Here is a 19910-nt window from a genome sequence, read left to right on the forward strand (position 1 = left end):
ACAAATTATCACCTAGTTCCGCATAACGCCGCTAGGGACTCTGCAAACTAGAACTCTTGATTCCAAACTTTTATCAAACTTGTGACGAGCCCACAGATCTTATGATGTAATGATTTTTCAGCCTTTTAAATGGTGACACCGTATATGACGTAATTCATTGAAAAATTAAATGAACTTTGTATCTTAAGACTTCTTGTGTCAGGGAGAATAAGGCACAGTAGCTAGAGAAAAGCCAAGAAAATATATGAAGCAAATCATAACTACATGATTTTGTCGAGTTTTCTCGACTGAGTTTTTCAATTGACGTCACTTGTGTAATGACGTCACTGGCTTTTAATGCTTTTGGCACATACCTAATGGTAACGGAAAATGAGCCTTGATTGTTGAGGTGTGGCTTTTGTGAACTGTTTGGGAGTGGGATTGCCGATATTTTTTTTGTTTCTATCGGGTCTTCATAGAAACTGGTGAGTTTGAATTTATCACATCAAATGAAAACGTTGTATGAGACACGTTTTGACGGTGTCGGAATTCTTCCGGTTTATGGTGGTCGCCTATTTTTGTTGCGCCGTTTTCGCCTCTTCTGAGATGGATGATTCATTGTCATAGGTTTCATGTAGGTATAATTCCACACTGAGATCGTCGGAGCATTGGCGAAACTAGGTCTTAATATCATGATCCTGTTTCACAGCTGGGTGGTGTTTCACTGATGCTGCCAGCCAGCACACTTGGCAATTTGGGTTTCCATGGAAACATCAACAAGCCCATAGCTCCAACACGAGAGGCCTGGTCGGAATCGGCTGCTGTGCTGTTGTCAGCTGAGATCCAAGCCCCTGATTGGTTGAGGTATTGATGACGTATCACACCTTCCCGCACTGTGACGTCATACCACTGCTGACAGCCGGCTTTTCGGCTGCTGGGAGAGGGCAGCAGCACGTCAGCCGAAATTCAAAGTGGCTCGAAAGTGGCGCATGTAAGTCAAAGCGCAGCTTTATAGTGCAGATGGTTAGTTTTTATATACGATGTTTTTGACGTATTTTGTATTTAATATTTTTCGCAAAAGATAGTAATTATTTCTTTTTCATGGCGCAATGTGCGAGTCAGCCTGAAAACAGTACCTGCAAATCGAAATGCCAGCACCGCTTCAATTATCAATCCTGCAATTTTTTTCTATAGCCTCTGCAAATAAACCTCAGAAATATTATGTAACGGAAGATTGTCGTTGAAAAAAGCGCGAAAATGCTACCTCTCCTCAAGTCTCAACCCTATCTGTCGAGCGCCATCTCTGGCTGACGTTTCCTGTCAGCCGATTATGAACAAGCCCATCAGCAGCGCGGTGTGGGCGGGGCTTATTCTCGGCTGACAAAGTTCTGTCAGCCGATTCCGACCAGGCCTTAGGTACCACAAGTGTGACGTCAGCTAGCGAAATGCGCTGGCAGTGACAGTGAAACACCACCCTGGCAGACAGCTCTGACATCACCATCTTGGTGATGTCACAGACCATAAATGGTGATGGCAGGATATTCTGTGAAATGCCCCTACAGAGGGTGGATAGTGAAAACAGTGCGCCCAAGGGGATGTCTAGTCACATGATGACTAAGAAATTCCCCTCCTTCCCGTGCCTTCCACAGGCTAATAATCACATGCTTTGTGCCAGGGAATTTCATGAGCCTTGAATCCTTGAAGGAATGAAGCCTTGATCAAATTGCTCCAGCCTCCAGGTGCCCTGTTTTCACAGTCCACCCTACTGAGTGCAGAGTATTCTGCAGAGCAGCAATATATATTTGATTATCATCAATGGGGAATGATTTCACACAAATACCACTACAATACATTATTCAGCACAGCGATTGGTTTCTTAAATGTATTGTGTGTCCGTGCGGTGGCATCTTGCCTTTTTCACATTATTGCATCTTCCATTACATCTGCTCAAGGAAGAAACATGCCACAGTTCAATGGCTTGGTGCACCATATTGAGTAGCAAAACAATCAGAATCACAAAAATACATCATGCCATTTTGTGGCAAAATGTTCTGCTGTGACATCTTACTCTGGAAGCTGTGCCCCTTGTTTTGCGCAATGATGCCTATTGCCTATTGTGCAAGCATCGTGGAATAATATTTCAAAATATTTCACAGTGAAACAGGCTGCATGCTCTCAATAAAGTAGATTGGTTTTGTACAGAGGAACAGGGATATGATTTTGCAGTAGTTTACTGATGTGGTACCTATTTGTTCTAAATCCAGAGTGCATTGTTGGCAAACAACTTATAGCAAAAGCATTGTTTGAAGCACTGTGCATACTGATAACTGCTGCATATCTCATTGCATACCTACCTGGAATGTAGCTTATGAGGTGCAATCACTAATACAGCCCCTTTGAGGAGTAAAAAGCTCAAAGCTGTGTCTTATATGGCCAGTTACTAGAAAAAGCATGCATAATTATTAATTACCTAGGTACTGATTGAAGAAGCTCAAATACCACAAAAAGTGATGCATATTGCATTGATTATTGATGGAAAACAGACACTGTTCTAGTGAAATTACAGGTGCATTGTTGCTCCATAAATGATTCAGTGCTGTTGCTTATCAATATTCTTTTATCAGCATGCTGCAGTTCCTTTTCAATCTTTACATTGGTTGAATTTGTGTGAACTATGCTAATCTCCAGTGATATGCTGATATACACTAGTAATTAGTTTCCATATTTAGCAAAATTGGCAGTCATGCTTACAAACTAAGGAGGCATAAACAGTGAATGAAGATTGCTCACTACGTGACTACTTTATCTAAAAACAAACTGAATATAAAATAGTATCACTAGCCAATAGCTTTACAGCCAATCACATGTGTTCTAAGATTCTAGTGTGGACAAACATGAAACAACTAATGTAATTTGTACTAAATCTAACCTAACCCTACCTAACTTAACCTGATCTAACCTGACCTGAACTAAAACCTAGCCAAACCTTGCCTTAGCCTAAATCAAAACCTAGCTGAGTCATTCCACTCTTTGGTACCTTCACATGAGGTCATGTTACATCTAGCTGAAGATGTCAAAGAAAACAGTGGGTCAGTAGGACGTATTTGAAGCAGAAGCACAGGTACTTATAGGTGCTAACTAAAATGGCGCAGTAGGATGGATCAGAGTGATTATGCAACTTTTCAAGGAATTTTTTTGTGACCTTTGATTTGATTACCTACTGTCGGGCGTCGGTAAACGTTTTTAATGAGGTGCTGTTTGGAACAAGTATGAATTAATTAATGATATTCACTTAAAAGGTGCAGTGATGATGATACCTATACCCCAACACCAGCATGGAAGTTTTGCATCAGTGCCTGCTACAGGAACATGGAACATGGTCTAATCTGGAACATGGATGTTCAACAACAGTTTGGTCTAATTGTAGGAACATGGTCTAATGGTACTGATTGTTCAACAGGCTGGCACGCACCTGGCGCCCGGGCAGCCTCCTGCTGTAGGCGATGGCCGCCATTCGTAAGAAGCTCGTGATCGTCGGCGACGGTGCCTGCGGAAAGACATGTCTGTTGATCGTCTTCAGCAAGGACCAGTTCCCCGAGGTGTACGTGCCGACCGTGTTCGAAAACTATGTGGCCGACATCGAGGTGGACAGTAAACAGGTGCGTGCTCTGGGACCCGGTGTCATTGGCTTTATCCGGAGGGGGGTTTTGTGTCTCCTGCCTTACTCTCCCAGCTGTCCGTGTCTCTGACGTAGGTAGCGAGTATCGCCCAGGACGGTCGGATGCCCCTCGGTTGCTCCCGGGACGTATGGTTACGTTCAAGCTCTGTGACTGGTGCTATGTATCTACCGTGGACCACCGACCGTGACCGTCGCTGTGTGTACCGCGGACCGCCCGTGACGCCAGTTCTCCGTGTCGCCACCAGGTGGAGCTGGCGCTGTGGGACACGGCCGGACAGGAGGATTACGACCGGCTGCGGCCGCTCTCCTACCCGGACACGGACGTCATCCTGATGTGTTTCTCCATCGACTCGCCCGACTCGCTGGAGAACATACCCGAAAAGTGGACACCAGAAGTCAAACACTTCTGCCCAAATGTGCCCATCATTCTGGTCGGAAACAAAAAGGTGGGAACGCGAACGAGATTTGATACGAATGGTCAATACTCAATGTGTGTTGAAGCAGGCACCACATGTTTACCCTTATGGAAAACTCACCAATACGATCGCCTATTGAAATTATGGAAAAATCTTTCGCTGAAAGTCATGAAGTTTCAGTGCATATTTTTCAGTTTCTCTCGCGTACCGATTCGGAAGCGTAAAAAGGGAATGAAGCCTGTCATCTGCATAAATCATAGGTACTTATTAATTTCTGAATATGAATTTTTAATCTTTTTTGTTGTCGCTCTTGCCAGGTCAGTCACAGTCACGGTGGAATGTTTCCCGCCCCGCTGATTACATATTCTCCGGCGAACTCCCCGTTAACCTGATCTGACGTGTGTGCGCTGGCCGGCAGGACCTGCGAAACGACCCCAACACCATCAAGGAGCTGAGCAAGATGAAGCAGGAGCCGGTGAAGTCGGAGGACGGCCGCACCATGGCCGAAAAGATCAGCGCCTTCGCCTACCTCGAGTGCTCGGCCAAGAGCAAGGAGGGCGTGCGAGAGGTGTTTGAGACAGCCACCAGAGCTGCCTTGCAGGTCAGAATCTCACGGGTCGGGGTGGTTCCAGGATCTTAACCCGCGCCCCGTAGGGGGGGGGGGGCGAAACGGCCCCCCCTGTCCTTTTCGGTCGATATCTCGTAAACGGCTGGAGATATCGCCACCAAACTTTCAGGACCCCTCCGGGCATCAATTTTACACATTGTGACCAAAAATTATTTCAGAGGCTACGGTAGGTTGGCCACAAATGACGTCAGAATGACGTCATGTTTTGTCATTTTCGACCGAAAAAAGACATTTGCAAGAAGACCTGTCAGGCCTACAGCTTTGAAGATACAGAAAAACGATCAAGACAGAAAAGGTGTAGAATTGACAGGGCTACAAAACTGCTATCTCGGATTTTTGAAATTTTTGAGTTTTGACCCCCAAAAATCATAAAAGCATTTTTTTGAATATATTAGCCGAAAAATCCAAAAAAAAAATTTGAGTTTCGAAAAAACTGGAATATATGTGATAGTACCTACCGTCTTCTATCTACATACCAAATTTCAGATCGATACCTCGTTTTTTTGGCCAAGTTATAGCGAAAAGCTGTTCAAAAATGATGACGTCAAATTTTCAAACTCAATTTTTGGCAATTCTAGACATCGTAGAGCAAAACAAAGACCACCATTAGACTCCCCGTGACGAGCTGCATCGAATGGATACCCATTTTATGCAAAAATATCAACTTTGAAATTTGACCTAATTTGACCTGACCTTGACCTGACCTTCACCAAAACGTGACCTAGGCTGGCCCCAAAGGCTGCCTAACCCACATAATCGCATTTGTCATGTAAAATGGACCATAAAACATGTATCACACCGCACACGACACTTTCATATTGTGACCCCCGGTGACCTGACCTCGCTGTGACCTGACCTGGTATCAGTGACCTCAGATAGCAAAGTATGTGTTTGACGAACAATGTACCATCGATGGTTTTCAATAAATTACCAATTTACTCGATTTCACAACACATTTCTTGAAATGCCTGTGAACGGTGAAAATCTGACCTTTGACCTGACCTGTGACGTCATCGGTTTGACCTAGGTCAATGAAATTGGTCACAAGGTAGTTCCCGGGTGGGGCTATCGAACGCCGTTTGAATTTTGAAAATCGGCCGGTAAATTTCCGAGATCTTAGGGGGGCCGAAACGCCCCCCCCCCCCCTACGGGTGGTAGGGTCCGCCGGTAGCCCTACGGGGCGCGGGTTAACACACCCTAATTCGTATTTGAGCGTGTATTATGCTGAGTAACGTTGTAGGGAACGCTCATTGCTCACATTGTTTGGCTTTCTTCGTGACACGTCAGTTCATTATTTTCATCCAGAAATTTTGATAGCACTTTGTCTTTTCAAATTGCTTGGATTGACTCGGTTGTATGATACACCGCCGACATTCTTCCGTGTGATCAGAATGCTGGTACCTCTTTGGCCACTCACTGACCGGCCGCCGTTGTCGTTGCAGGTTAAGAAGAAGAAGAAGAACCACTGTAGGCTGTTGTAGGCGCTGCTGTGTGCGTGGCTCGCTCGGCCGCCTTCACCGCCGCCGCCCGGGGCCGCGCTCTGATTCAATAATTCGGCGAGTGCGCGCGGCGGCCGCCGCTTCCAGCCCCGTACCGCGTGTATCTGTACCCGCGCTAGTGGCTCGCGCGCTGCCCGCCCCGCCCGCTCGCTCGCGCTGTCTGTCCGCTGCTTAGGCGCTGCAGCTACACGCAGTGCCGCTGTGACCTGTTCCAAGTCCGGCGAGCTACAGAGAGAGAGGAAGGAAGGGAGGAAGGCAGAGAACCGGGAGCACGAGTCAGCCGCTGTCTCCGCACCGCGCACGACCGACGCGCATGTGGCATTGTGTAATCAGTATCCTCCGTATATATCCAAAACTACCGTTTAGTCGTATGCGGCGCTTTGTCACAACTGCGGCGAGATGCTGAGATGTTTTGATATTTCCATGGATCCTTCGTACCAATAAATTTATTTTAAAACCATGAAATGTGTTGTGTTTTTTTGTGGAAGCTTTGCATTGATTTATCACTTAACACCACATATACCGTTAGGGTTTCGGTGCATTTCGATGCGTGCGCCCGAAGCAGCTGTCGGAGCCGTCAAACGAGGGGGGCGCTGCTCACGAGCATCTGAATGATTACGTTCACATCGAGCCACTTGGTCCGGGGTAATCACAGTAATGAAAGGCTATCACTCAGAGGCGGCAGTGGTAGCAACTAGCACTTTTGTTACGGCGAATGATATAAGTACCAGTCGTAACAGTTGTTATCCATCCACGCAGTGGAAGGACGGTCTTGTGTGACGGTGGTGGAGAACGGTCGGATGGGAAGAACGGCTAGCGTTGTTCATCACCCAGCTTGGGATGTGCTGTCCGGGGTCCTCTTGGTGCCTCGCTGGGTCCGCCCCTGACCAACCACCTGCCCAGCTGTGCCGCCTGCCCCTTCGTGACGTCAATCAGATTAGGGGGTCCGACTTCACTCCTCCAGCTGCTCATTTCACCCCACAGTCCTCCGTTGGTACTGTCTCGTTGGAGGTTGTTAGCCATTTTTGTCCGCTCCAGCTACTGAGTGAGCCCCGATCACATCCCGTAAAATCATCTCACCCACCATGGGTCTCCCTGACTCTAGTGACACGGTCACCGACCTTACTACAAGAGACCGCCCCGATCCTGCTGATCCAGACGGCACGCTGGCTCTTCTGATTCCCGCCGGTCGAGAGGACATCACCGTCGAATGGCTGGAGTTTGTGCTGAGCCGGCGCTCGGGCCCGTCCACCCCCGGTAAGTTGCAGTTCTCAGTGACTGCCGGTGCCGAGCCGGGGACAAACTACGCCACTGCTGTGTACGCCGTGCACGTCACCCGACACGCTGATCCCGCTGACGGAGAGCGGAAAGAGGACGACAGGAGGCTAATCGTCAAACTCCCGCACGACGACCCGTTCGGCCGCTTCTTCTGCTTCGCCACGCGCTGTTACGAGCGTGAGATTCTGTTTTACGATCGGCTGGCGCCGGCGCTGGAGTCTGCACTGGGTCGGGAACTGGCAGTGCCGCGCTACTACCACGGAGCTACGGACGGCCGAGGGGGTGTCGTCATGGCCATGGATGACCTGCGCGCGCTGGGATACCGTATGCCGGCGGCGACCAGTCGGCTGGACGAGCACCATGTGCTACTGGTGGTGTCCGCTCTGGCTGAGGTGGTGGCCGCCGGACTGGTGGTTCAGCAGCGCGGCGGTCCGCCGGCCGATCTGCTGCGTCATCCACTGCTCAACATCGGCTCCATGTGGGCCGGGCCGCGGATGGAGGTCGACCTGATCCGCGCAGGCCTCCTGGGCTACATCGGCTTCCTGCGCCACTACCCGGAGCGGCGCGCCGCAGCCGCCAAGCTGGAGACGCTGCTGGATTCTGCACGGGAACTGATGGTGGAGGGGATGCACGCGGGCGGGCGGCTCCGCTCCATCTGCCACGGAGACCTCTGGAAGCTCAACATGATGTTCCGCTACCCGTCTGAGAACGACAGCGCGCCTGACGCCGTCATGCTGCTCGACTGGCAGCACTGCCACTTCGGTAACTTCCTGGTGGATCTGTTCTCCGTTCTGGTGAACAACACGGACCGGCAGTTCCGGCGGCGGCACACAGAGGGCGTGCTGCGTCACTTCCACGGCCGACTGGCGGCGGCGCTGGAGGCAGCCGGCCTCAGCGCCGACCAGCTGGGCCTTGGCAGCTGGGAGCGGCTGCGGGACGACTACCGGAGCTCCATGAAGGCCGCCCTCATCAGGGTCATCTTCGACGTGGTGCTGCCGCTCGCTGATGCCGGTAAGTCGAAGTCCAATTGGCCTGTTAAGCTCTCACGATTTTCTCATTGCAGTGCAGTGCAATGAGTGCAATGAGTGCAATGAGTGCAATGCAGTGCTCCTGAGCCACTTTGCAAATGATACACTGCAAGGTCCGCTTAGGCAACCAGCATACAATTCTCTCCGACGTCGTATTTTAGACTTCGCCAATGTTTGCATTTTTCACCCAGGCTCCAGCTGTCTAGTCTGGTATGCTGTAGTACGCACCACTCAGTCTCCCCTCAACTCTGTTAGGAACCGACCGCTGCCCCACCCTCAGTAACCCCTTCCCTCTCCTCGGCAGACGCTACGAGTGGAGCACCGGAGGGCGCCACACCCCAGGAGCTGGTGGACCGACTGGTGGCGGCGATGTCTGTGCCCACCTCAGACACGCAGCTGGAGACGCTGCTGCTCGAGCTGCTGGACGAGATGGAGGAGGCGGGCGTCCTCTGACCGGAGAGATGCTGTAGGTGACGTCACGGTGAAGAATGACGTCACGTGATATGAAATCAATAGACGATAGAGCCACGAGGTGTGCTGATAGGAAGGGGGAATGCCGGTGATACCTTGATGATCAGTAACAACCAGATGATAATAACCACTTGTCGATCATTACCTTGTATTGATACAAGAATATCGGATCACGAATGAGTCCCTGGTCTGGTCACTGGGTGCATTCCACAATACAGTCAATCACACGAGTGCCGAATTCCACTGGAATGGTTGAGCCCCAGCCGTCCACTTCAGCTAAAACTACGCTGAGTAATATCAATAGCCACACAACACACGCCCCACAGGTAGCATCTTAGCAACGGCCAACGAAAAATGGAGGCACACATTAAAACGCAGATTCCCACAGAGGTTTTGGCCGTCAGTTGTTCAGGACACTTTAAATCAATTCAAGATAATGTAACTCATATTTGAAATAGTATTATTTGACAGTAGTGAAGATCGTGGTCAAAATCATTTCATGTGACACTCTCTTTTAATAAAAGTAATTAAAAATGCACAAGAAAGCACGCTAATATGAATAAAAGCCCGACTTAGTTATACAAGATATGTCGCCCAAGATAACTTCGCAGGCCAGGTTGTACTGAAGCAATTATGCTGTATTTTGGCAGCTGACACCTGAGCAGAATCATGTCCCTCCAGGCTCCAACATTATGTGACAAATCAGGGTCTGGGCTCGTTCGAGTTAGCAGCCTATCGTACAATTGCCGTCAACAAACTAAGAGGCGATGAACCAACAAACGCCAAAGGCATGCCCCATAATAATTCTGCACCAAATATTGCACTCCTATCATGCAATCATATGCGGATCAGAGCTCGATAACGGTCTGCCATCATGCATGAAAATCAGATCAGCAGGGCCAGACAAGAGTCACAATGCCCTGGTGTGTATTGCAGGTCCCTAGGTCCAATAGAAGTACCCCAGGGCACGGTAAAACAACCGAAGGCGAATAAAATTGGTCTCACAACATAAAACACTCGTCGATACAGCGCATCCTAGGATAGCACAACTCAAGCTAAAAGGTATTTATCACGAATCGAACGAGTTGTGATTGGTCCAAACACCGGGCCCCTGCATAATACAACTGCCCAAAAGACGACTGATGTATGTAGTCTGATCTGCTAGCAGACCCGGTGTATCTCGATACTGGCCTCGAACGGCAAAATGGCGACTCGGCCAATCTCCAGAGCGGAGTAGAACCACCTGTGGTCCGCGTACCATTGACACCACTGCTGCATGGGCACCGGGATCATGCTGTCTGTCCGCGGAGGCACGCGCGCTGCACAGTACTCACACCCAGCTTATCCTACACCCAGCTTATCCTCCGGTTCCAGTTCCCACTGTACCGGGGCGGAGAGCCTGCTCACGACTGTTTTACTCCGTTCCCCACCGGCAAGACCAGCGACCTCAGCTGCTCCCGGCGCCGGTCGTACTCGGAGAACCGGGTGATGGCGTACCTGGCCACAACATGATGACGTCATTGGACCAAAGATGGCGGCTGATGGGGGGACGACACGGAGTGGTCAAGTTAGGAGACCACCTGCTAGGGATTATGGACATTGCCCATTGGTGCACTAAAACTTTTTAAACAAAACTCTTCGTTGATTCAAAGAAAGACGCAAAGACGTTGAAGAAGCAAGACAAGGGTTAGCCACGACGCAGAAGCAAAACAAGACGTCTGTGAATATGCAATTCAAGAGATAAACTTCACGTTTGCAAGGTTGGTACACTTGAGCAATGATCAGAGCTTTATTAATATCCTAGAACACCGTACCTCAGAAAGTCTCTCGATACCAGAGCCCCAGAGAGGGCATACTCACTCGAGGTAGTCGAAGTCGATGTTTGAGAAACGGGTCTGCACCAGCGCCCAGACGCCCCAGTAGAAGTGCGACAACAACGAAAACTTGTTGGCCTGAAACAGTGCACGACAATGTCATACGTACTGAAGTGCTTCATGCGTTGTAAAACCCTGGCTGATATAAGCAGGAAAGTCCAAAATAAATGTGGTTCTGCTTTTTTGAGACACCAAGCCAGATTTGTTTAATTCGCTAACATTGTAATCGAAATTTATTCCTGACCTTGGTTCGAGCGTTTCGAAGACAGCCATCCCCGATACATCCATATTCCATATCATGGCACCTTAGCTGATCCATGGGTAGGGCAGAGCGTTTCCTTATGCACCCAAACCATTCATCACACTTTCAGGTAACGGTACTGACCTGCACGTATAGCGTCTCCACCTGCAGATCAGTGGGCTCCACTGTCTCCACAGTTGGCTGAGGCGACTCTCCAGGCTTCAGAGAGAGGTAGGTGGCGAGGTAGCACCGCAGCCAGCGCAGCTGAAACTCCCGGTCCGGGAATAGGCTGTAGTCGACGTCCTCAGTGCCTGGGGAGGGACCTGTCGGGTCAGATCAGCTAACACTCCTGATCCGAGATCAAAGGCTGTGGTAGTTACAAGTCCTCAGTGCCTGTAGGGGGGTCGGGTCAATTTAGTTGGAACTCACTCTCTTGAGACGTGTTCCAGTCTAAGGCTTGATCAGGAGGAAACTCACTGCGTCCTTTATTTACCAAGAAACACAAAAATGAATGATAGCTCCCAGGTGAGAGCTCATTCAGCACTGAAATGTTTAGCGCTAAGAAACACGACACGTTCTATAAAAGACTGACGATTTAACCGTCACTCTCTTTGAATACTGCTTTATCAGCACACGCTTGCGTATCAAACTGCCACCATCTCGCCATCTGAGTCTGCAGCATATCCCTCATGCTCCCATTCATCATGCCATATTAAAAAAGAAAAAATTATTATATATTAACACATGGTTTCCCGTGTGTAAATGGTTTTAACGCACAACGTGGATGGATTGGAGCACGAGTGTGTTAATGCACGAGTAAAACTTCAGTCGAGAAATTCATCACTGCACGAGCGTGCACCAATTTAAATTGGTGCACGGCTACCTTCGAATTAACGCACGGTTAATCTCCAGTGAACGCACCGTAAAGTATGTATTAAATCCTGTTACTAGACCCACGTCCTCCCGCCGGCGGCTCACCAGCGAACTCATTGAAGTGGTTGCCGATGTCGAACGCCTGGTGGTTGACGCCGCCGTACTCGAAGTCGATGAACTTCACGCCGCGCCCGCCGGCCGCCACGATGATGTTGTCCAGCAGGAGGTCGTTGTGGCAGAACACCAGGGGAGAGCCGAGCTCCTCCAGCTCCTCCCGCAGCTGGCGGAGCTCGGTTCGGAGCTGGGCGGCCGACCGCAGCTCCGAGACGAACCTAGGGGCGAGACACCGACCACGGGTCAGTAAGGGACACACGGGCACACTACAGTCGTGGGGAAACAGCCGTTCAGAAGGGAAACATTTGTAAATGTCGCTCGCTTGGCAGAGAAATGTCATTTCAGAAACATATCGTTCGAGAAAGTGGACGTAAAAAACAACAAAATTGTCCATTAGCTGATACTTCTCACCAGTCCCGCATAGCACCAAGCACAACCCTACAGCCTACTGGTTTTCATCACGCCTTAGCTCACATCCCACCCCAACCTTTCCTCCGACCTCTCCCCAATATTCACCTCTTCTGCTGTCGGGGATCATCAAACTGTGTGGGCGCCAGGGCCATCATCTTGTCCAGCGAGGCCCAGAGACAGGACCGGCCTGGGTTGCTGCCGTCGCCGGCGTCCGGTCCCAGCGGCGTGATCCGGTGTACGCGCGCCAGGGCGGCGGCAACCATAGGGAACACATCCGGCGCTCGTACGGAGAGCTTGGTGACGGTGTGACCGGGCTCGAAGCCGTACACGATTCCGTTGGAGAAGGTGGCCACTAGAGGACGCGCGCAGCCGGCCCGGTGCATCATCTGACGACCGTCGGATAGGGATGTCAGGGGGGGGGAGGGGAGTGGGAGGGGAGGGGGAGGGGAGTGGAAACCGGCTCACCGGTTAGTCCAGATCAGGTTCACACAGGTCGCATGTTAATGATAAACAGCAGACAGCCAAGTGCCAGACGTTGAAATGATGGGACCCGGTGGACCCTGATAATGTTCACGTGGCGATCTCAAAAATCACATTCGTTGCTAAAATTAGCTTTAAATGAACCCACTGCCACGAACCAGACAGCAACAGTCAGGATGTGCTTATCAGCCAAGTCACCATGCAATGGACGAGTGATGTTTATTTACGATGCATTATCGGATTAGAACCAATTGATCTTAAGCCATCACTTGTGGCCACGTAGAGCAAACCAATAGATGCTGCAGGCCGATATCGGTCGCAAAGATAGTGACGTAATAGCCTTGGGTTGTTGAAAAGGTAGGCTTAGGATAGCTTTCGACGGCCAGCGACTTACATAGTGCTCCACTCAGTAGCTTCAGGGACTTCTCAGTGACCCCGGTCACTTCCTCAGTGATCCAGTTGACTCTCTCAGTGACTACAGTGACTAACTAATGATTCCGGCTCACCACAATGGCCCCAGCGCTCTCCTGCTGACCTGCATGTTGCGCTTCTCTGCGTCCCGATCGATGAACCGATCGGTGCCGTCTCCATAGAGTCGGAACAGCAGCGTGGACTCCTGGTCGCCGGCGTGACAGCAGCTCACCAGAGTGTTGGTGAGACCGGCGAACGGCTGCCGGCACGGACACGCCGCGCATGTCGGAATAAATACATGGAGACGCACACGCATGTCGAAATAAATACATGGAGACGCACAGGCACGTCAGAATAAACACACGCACATCAGCGACAGCGTACCCACTATACAAAACAGGGTCAGGGACAGAATCTGAAACGGACCGGCACTGACGGAAAACACATGGACCGACTGAATGACCCATATTCAAATGGATCTTATCACATTGCAGTAGTTGCAGCTTTTCTACTTAACCCATTCGTTATATGAAAACCTTGACGACGGGAAGGACCATAACATTATCTATCTGGACATCAGCCGCTATTTCGAGAAAATTTGGCACAAGGGCCTTCTCCACAAATGTGAACATGAATTCGGTCTGGCAAACCTTATACCATGGCTAACTTCATACTTAACAAATCGACATCAACGCGTAGTAATAAACAATTCCACATCTTCGCTCCGACCACTTCAAGCGGGATGCCCTCAGGGTTCAGTTTTGGGCCCCCTTTTAGCGTTAATGTACTTAAATAACCTTTCAACAAAAACCGAAAATGAAATGCTATTCTTCGCCGACGATGCTTGTCTGATAGCCCCACACTCTCCTAATAATAGAGAAACAGTTGAAAGCTCACTTCAAAGAGATCTAAATGAAATCCACAAGTACGGTGACAACTGGATGATACAATTTAACCCAAGGAAAACTCTCCAACAGCATTTCACAAAACGCAAACAGAAAATCCCACCAAAACTAACATTTGCAGCCATGCCCATCCCAGTTGTTGCTAATCATAAACACCTGGGATTGACAATATCGAACGACCTTAGGTTTCACGAGCACATCAACGACATCATCAGAAAAGTCAACATTGCCCTTAGCCCACTCTATCGTATCGCTTCCTACTTGCCCAGGACCTTATTGCAACAAATATATACGACACATGTATTGCCATATTTTGACTACGCGGACATCATTTACGACGGACTGCTAACAGCACACGATATTTTACGACTTGAAACACTTCAGAACAGAGGGGCCAGACTTGTGACTGCGACATTATTTAGAACTCCGACAGACAATCTCAGACGAGAACTAGGATGGACTTCATTAAAGAAAAGACGTGAAATGCATAAGATAGTGTTTTTCCAACGACTGACGCTCGACGATACTCCAACATATATCAAACAACTATTGCCCCCTGATCGAAGAAATAACAACCGACTTCTTCGCAACTCTAATAACAGAAGGGAAATATATCCCAAAACCTGTCTACTGAAAAACTCGTTTCTTCCCAGTACAATTAAAGTAATAAATGAACTGCCACAGAACTTGAGAGAGACTAGAACTTTATTTTCATTTAAAAAACATCTCAAGTCTCACTTACATATAGAAAAACCACCAAAGTATTATATTTATGGTTCGAAAATGGAAAATACACTTCTAACACGTCTAAGGGTTGGGATGTCAGAGTTAAAATCCCATTTATTTCAAATACAAAAAACTGAATCTCCATATTGCAACCACTGTCAAGGCAGAACTAACGAGAACACAGGACATTACTTACTAAAATGTCCAAAGTACACACAAGAAAGAGAGAGAATGACAAACATAATAAATGGTATAACAGGCATTGACATACACAATTTATCACAAAAGGAACAACTAGACTTCATACTACACGGTAATACGGTACGACCCGGGGACGAATTCGAGGTAGCACGAGCGGTGTACCAATTCATCCATGCCACCAAACGTTTTGCCTCTCCTTCCCATCCTGCCACCTATCCCTAGCGCCCAGTCCTTTGACACCGGTCGTCACAGAGCGCTGCCCTCGGCGCCGGCGCCTTTACATCTATTGAGAGCGGTCTGCGCGGTGGCGGGCAGTGGCTGCGAGGCTGTGGGCGGCACCCAGTGTGATTGTGCGGACTCGAGAGGCGCCCCGAGTTAAGTGCTCCGGCACTTTTGCGCCAATCGAGGCGACACTGATTGTCTGTTTCGAATGAATGTGTTAAATATATGAGATGAGAGATGAGACATACGGGTCACGGCTTCGTGGAGCCTGGATGTAACTCGTCACTGCATTGTATAAAGTTGTATTATATTATGTTTAGGTTTAGGTGTTTAGTTAGGTCAGTCGCGAAAAAAACAGCCTCGGGCCTCATACGGAGACCGTCTAAGCTCCAACTGCCGTTGTTCAATTTCAGACGGAAATTGGCCAGATATTCTGTAACTTACCTTCAGACCAATGTTGTCTAGGCTTTGACCAACGTTAATTACCTTCAAAAGGAGTTGATATAGTGTTTAGTATAGTGAGTTGATCCGGGCTCCAGCTGCCGTGACTCACCTTCAGACGCAGGTTGTCCAGGTTCCAGTCGGGACGGAGGGCGGCCACAATTTCACGCAGGCCGGCCTCATAGTCAGCCGGGTCGAGCTCCATCTCAAACGACCTCATCGTCACCGTTTCCTGAAACAGCAAAAGTAATTTTGAGTCCACGAGTCACGACACCACATCACATCCTTGGTAGTCTCACCTGTCACCACCACACATAATGTAACTCGTCATCAAATAGATTGTGGCACCGCTCTGAAATTGATTGGCTGGAGTGACGAATTCAAAGCAGGCAGCCTACAGGAGACAGGATTACGTGTCTGGGGTTCAAGCAACCTACCGCTGAGCCGAACCAAGATCACTATAGTCAGACTCAGACAGCTCCCCATCCATCCGTCTCACTCCTCACCCACCCCTCACTGGCTCGGCGGTGCCGCTCACCATTCCGCAGTATGAGCTGGTGCACCGTGCGTGAGGCAGTCCGGACACCACCGTACTAAACTGCCGAGCCACTGTTGCCTGCTCTGCACCGGTGGCGAAACAAACACGGAGCCGACTGCCCGCCGCCGCCGCCCCCGGCGAGGTCGGACAGAGGGCGGCATGACGTGAACCCGTGTTTACGGCGCGAGCGGACGCGTATTTATCGGCTGTGTACTACCGATGTGCAGATGGCGCGGCCGGGCGCCCGATGTCAGTGTCACACCTTTATTGAACAGCAGGTGCATGGTGAGAAGAAAGAGGAAGGAGGAAAAGCAAAAGAAAGAATGGAGGTCACAGCCGAAAAAAGCAAGATGAACACAACTTGTCAGCTAGGCCTTGAGTCGGCTGATGCAGGACAACACTATTCGACCGCCACCCTTGCAGCCATTCTCTAACTCAGGAACCACTGAACCGATCGGGACGAACAAAACACAATTCGAATCAGGGGTACGATTTTATCAGCCGTTTCGAATATGGTGACCTCAAGTGACCTCGGTGACCTCGAAAGGTCAACTTTCCGTTTTCGCCTATTGCAGCCATTCAATAACTCAGGAACTACTCGGCCGATGGCGACGGAAACACCACCAGTCGATTCAGCGTGTGCAATTTCATCAGCCGATTTGCATATGGTGACCTCAGGCGACCTCGGTGACCTCGAAAGATCAACTTTACGTTTCCACCTATTGCAGCCATTCTATAACTCAGGAACTACTGGGCCGATCGCGACGAGAACACCACCAGTCGATTCAGCGTATGCGATTTCGTCAGCCGTTTCGATTATGGTGACCTCAGGTGACCTCAGTGACCTTGGGAGGTCACATGACGGGACCGTTGTCGCATATTGCAGCCATTCTATAACTCAAGAATTACTGGGCCGATCGCGACGAAAACACCACCAGTCGATTCAGCGTATGCGATTTCATCAGCCATTTCAACTTTCGAATATGGTGACCTCAGGTGACCTTGGTGACTTTGGGAGGTCACATGACTGTTGTCGCCTATGACAGTCCTGTCATTCTATAACTCAGGAACCACTGCACTGGGCCGATCGAGACGAAATTTCGTAGATATTCATTTTTGCTCAATCCGAACCATGTCCATGTGACATCACTTTTATGTCAATTCATTAACTTTTTTATAGGTGGGAGGGTCCCTTTAAACAGACAGGTGTTTGACATGCCTCCACCCTCAGCGCGGACGGCGGATATTTAGGCATGGAAGACCTTGCTAAACATCGCTTAGCGTTGCGCAGTACTTAATCCTGCCGGGGGGGGGGGGAGGGGGGCTTGCCCACTGCGGGATCGACGGGAGTGAGAGCGCAGAAGACCTGGCGATTTCGACTTTTGGAGAAGCAAGCGGCCGTCCTGCCGGCTGCTGGAAAGGTCATCTTATGATTGTTGCGGTTGAGGTGTCGGGGTTGAGGTGTCGGACGTAATGCGTGTTGATGAAAACAGCCCGCAAAAGGCGTCGGTGAAATTGTTGGTATATGTCAAGTTTAGGTCCTAACTACAATTGTGACACTGTTGATACAAATATGAAATAGCAAAAATTTTAGGTTTTAGGTTAGGTTAGGTTGTAGGTTTGTAGGTTTTAGGTTGTAGGTAGGTAGGTTTGTAGGTTAGGTTAGGTTAGGGTAGGTTTGTAGGTTGTAGGTTGGTAGGTTATAGGTAAGTAGGTAAGGTTAGGTCAGGTTTGATTATGTTTTTTTCTTTTATTTGCGAGACATGAGTATCATTTTTGGATTCAGGATGTCAAATAATGTAAAAATATGAAAAATTTATCAATGAAATCTTCTTAGGACTTAAACTTGACATTTACCAAATTGTTCCCAATTTTGGAATTTGGATAGGTACGCCGTTCCCATAACGAGGAACGCTGGCAATGCCAGCGTACAAAAGCGTTCCCAAATTTGGGCACATGGTCCGGACGGTGGACTGTTTTAGAAATAGGGGAATAATTTGAAACTACGCTGAGCTTAACAATATTTAACTCTCTCCCAACAATATTGAGACAAATATCAGGCAGTTCACGATCGTTTTATAATTTTTGGACATCTTTTTATGGTTCTTCTTCTTGTTTTAAATAATGCCTACAGAGCATTCCCATATTTTTTTTTGTTTGTTCCCAAACATGGAATGCAAATGCGTTCTCAAAAATGGGCACGCTTGACCATACTGAATTTGTACTGAATTTCGCCAACTGAATTCACCTGACAAGGCCCTACCAAGTGCCAACAAATGCAACTTTACTTGTCAGGGGGCTCATAAACGTCAAGCACCTGTCGTGCTTCAAACCCGGACTGTTATAACAGGGAACACCACACATGCTCTCACCACACAGAGTCCAATGCTCTACCAGTAGGTACCTACCGACCAAGCAATGGGACCAGCTTCTGCAAGAGGGTCTTATTTAAGATATTCAACCTTAACTATAGTCTATCGTTTATCGTTGCACAATTTGAATTCACAAGTCACAACATGAAGTTATTTAGCAACAATTCAAATTGCAGTCATTTATCAATTGTTATTAATTATTCCCATCATGCTGCAATTCAGTTTAATTAATTAATTTATTAATTCTTACAGTTGCCGTGCAGAACTATCGACCCAGCGTCAATTCGTCGTTCTCTTGCACTTCTTCTTCCCTTTCTCAGCTTGCTGCAAACAGAAAAAATAACAAATTACCACCTACCCCACCTACCTCAATAAGTTGCACAGTAAGCTGTGTTCTCTCCAATGATTGTTCAGAGCTGATCGCGAGCAAAACTTACGATTTCTTCAGTTGATTCGCTGATTGGGATAGCAAAAACTGAAATGAGGTAAGAACGAGCATAAAAACGTACGTCTAAGGTGCGCAGGAAATGTAATAAAGCAGCAAAGGTATCGGCGAGCAATTAAAAAGATTAAAGACAACGATATGTAAATGGTGGCGTAATTGTAATGAACGTGCCTTGTAGGCCTTGCCTGTCTTTTCGATATGTTCACTTTCAATCTCAAATTTCAAAAGTTAACCCCGAACGCTCTAGTGCAAAGAACAGGTCGTGACCTACCCTACCGTTATGAGAATCACATTTAGGCTATCCATTGGTACTGGGACTAAGGTCTCGGTCAAAGGTCTTCAGAGCATTTTGAAAACAAAACTCGTGTGACCAAATAAACGTATCTCAAGTCACCACCCACTGATGCCAATATCAACGAACGTCATGCTCTTTGCAATCACTTGTACACTTGTAAAAAGCACGGAATAGACCACACTTCGTTTTATTCTATTAAACACTTCACTGGTACACGGTTTAAAAGCTGTGATAACAGCTTCAGAAGGCACACCACGCACATTTCCGACTCGGATACCGTTCCAGCCGTGCTTACTGCTTATGTATAAACAGCCGTCATCTATACGCCTTACGGTCGTAAATGTCAAACCCATCCCATTTATGAAATAGGGAAAATTGTCCCA

General features: G+C 48.5%; 3 protein-coding genes across 6 annotated transcripts; 2 read left to right on the top strand and 1 right to left on the bottom strand.

Annotated features, from left to right (window-relative positions):
- The first annotated feature begins 63 nt into the window (after positions 1–63).
- LOC122364565 (ras-like GTP-binding protein Rho1) lies at positions 64–6661 on the top strand. Of its 2 annotated transcripts, XM_043335076.1 has the most exons (6): positions 415–464; positions 689–970; positions 3440–3638; positions 3904–4104; positions 4493–4675; positions 6145–6661. In XM_043335076.1, the coding sequence occupies exons 3-6, from the start codon at positions 3483–3485 to the stop codon at positions 6181–6183; spliced, it is 579 nt and encodes a 192-aa protein (XP_043191011.1). In that variant the 5' UTR covers positions 415–464; positions 689–970; positions 3440–3482; the 3' UTR covers positions 6184–6661. The 2 variants fall into 2 exon arrangements, with proteins under 2 accessions (XP_043191010.1, XP_043191011.1); XM_043335075.1 differs by lacking the exon at positions 689–970 and having other exon boundaries at positions 64–464.
- Positions 6662–7184: 523 nt separating this feature from the next.
- On the top strand, positions 7185–8960 carry LOC122364558. The gene is made up of 2 exons (XM_043335056.1): positions 7185–8490; positions 8812–8960. The coding sequence occupies exons 1-2, from the start codon at positions 7287–7289 to the stop codon at positions 8958–8960; spliced, it is 1353 nt and encodes a 450-aa protein (XP_043190991.1). The 5' UTR covers positions 7185–7286.
- A 149-nt stretch (positions 8961–9109) lies between these two features.
- On the bottom strand, positions 9110–19257 carry LOC122364559 (ethanolamine kinase 1-like). 3 transcript variants are annotated; one of them, XM_043335057.1, is made up of 10 exons: positions 19225–19245; positions 19038–19111; positions 16416–16628; positions 15990–16109; positions 13507–13641; positions 12597–12877; positions 12072–12298; positions 11238–11404; positions 10839–10930; positions 9110–10475 (listed from the first exon to the last, which is right to left on the bottom strand). In XM_043335057.1, the coding sequence occupies exons 3-10, from the start codon at positions 16416–16418 to the stop codon at positions 10382–10384; spliced, it is 1119 nt and encodes a 372-aa protein (XP_043190992.1). In that variant the 5' UTR covers positions 16419–16628; positions 19038–19111; positions 19225–19245; the 3' UTR covers positions 9110–10381. The 3 variants fall into 3 exon arrangements, with proteins under 3 accessions (XP_043190992.1, XP_043190994.1, XP_043190993.1); XM_043335059.1 differs by lacking the exon at positions 13507–13641 and having other exon boundaries at positions 19225–19257; XM_043335058.1 differs by lacking the exon at positions 16416–16628.
- Between the last annotated feature and the right edge of the window lie 653 nt (positions 19258–19910).

This window comes from Amphibalanus amphitrite, unplaced genomic scaffold (genome assembly GCF_019059575.1).
Source record: "Amphibalanus amphitrite isolate SeventyFive unplaced genomic scaffold, NRLGWU_Aamphi_draft 000683F_arrow, whole genome shotgun sequence".
Lineage (NCBI taxonomy): Eukaryota > Metazoa > Arthropoda > Thecostraca > Balanomorpha > Balanidae > Amphibalanus > Amphibalanus amphitrite.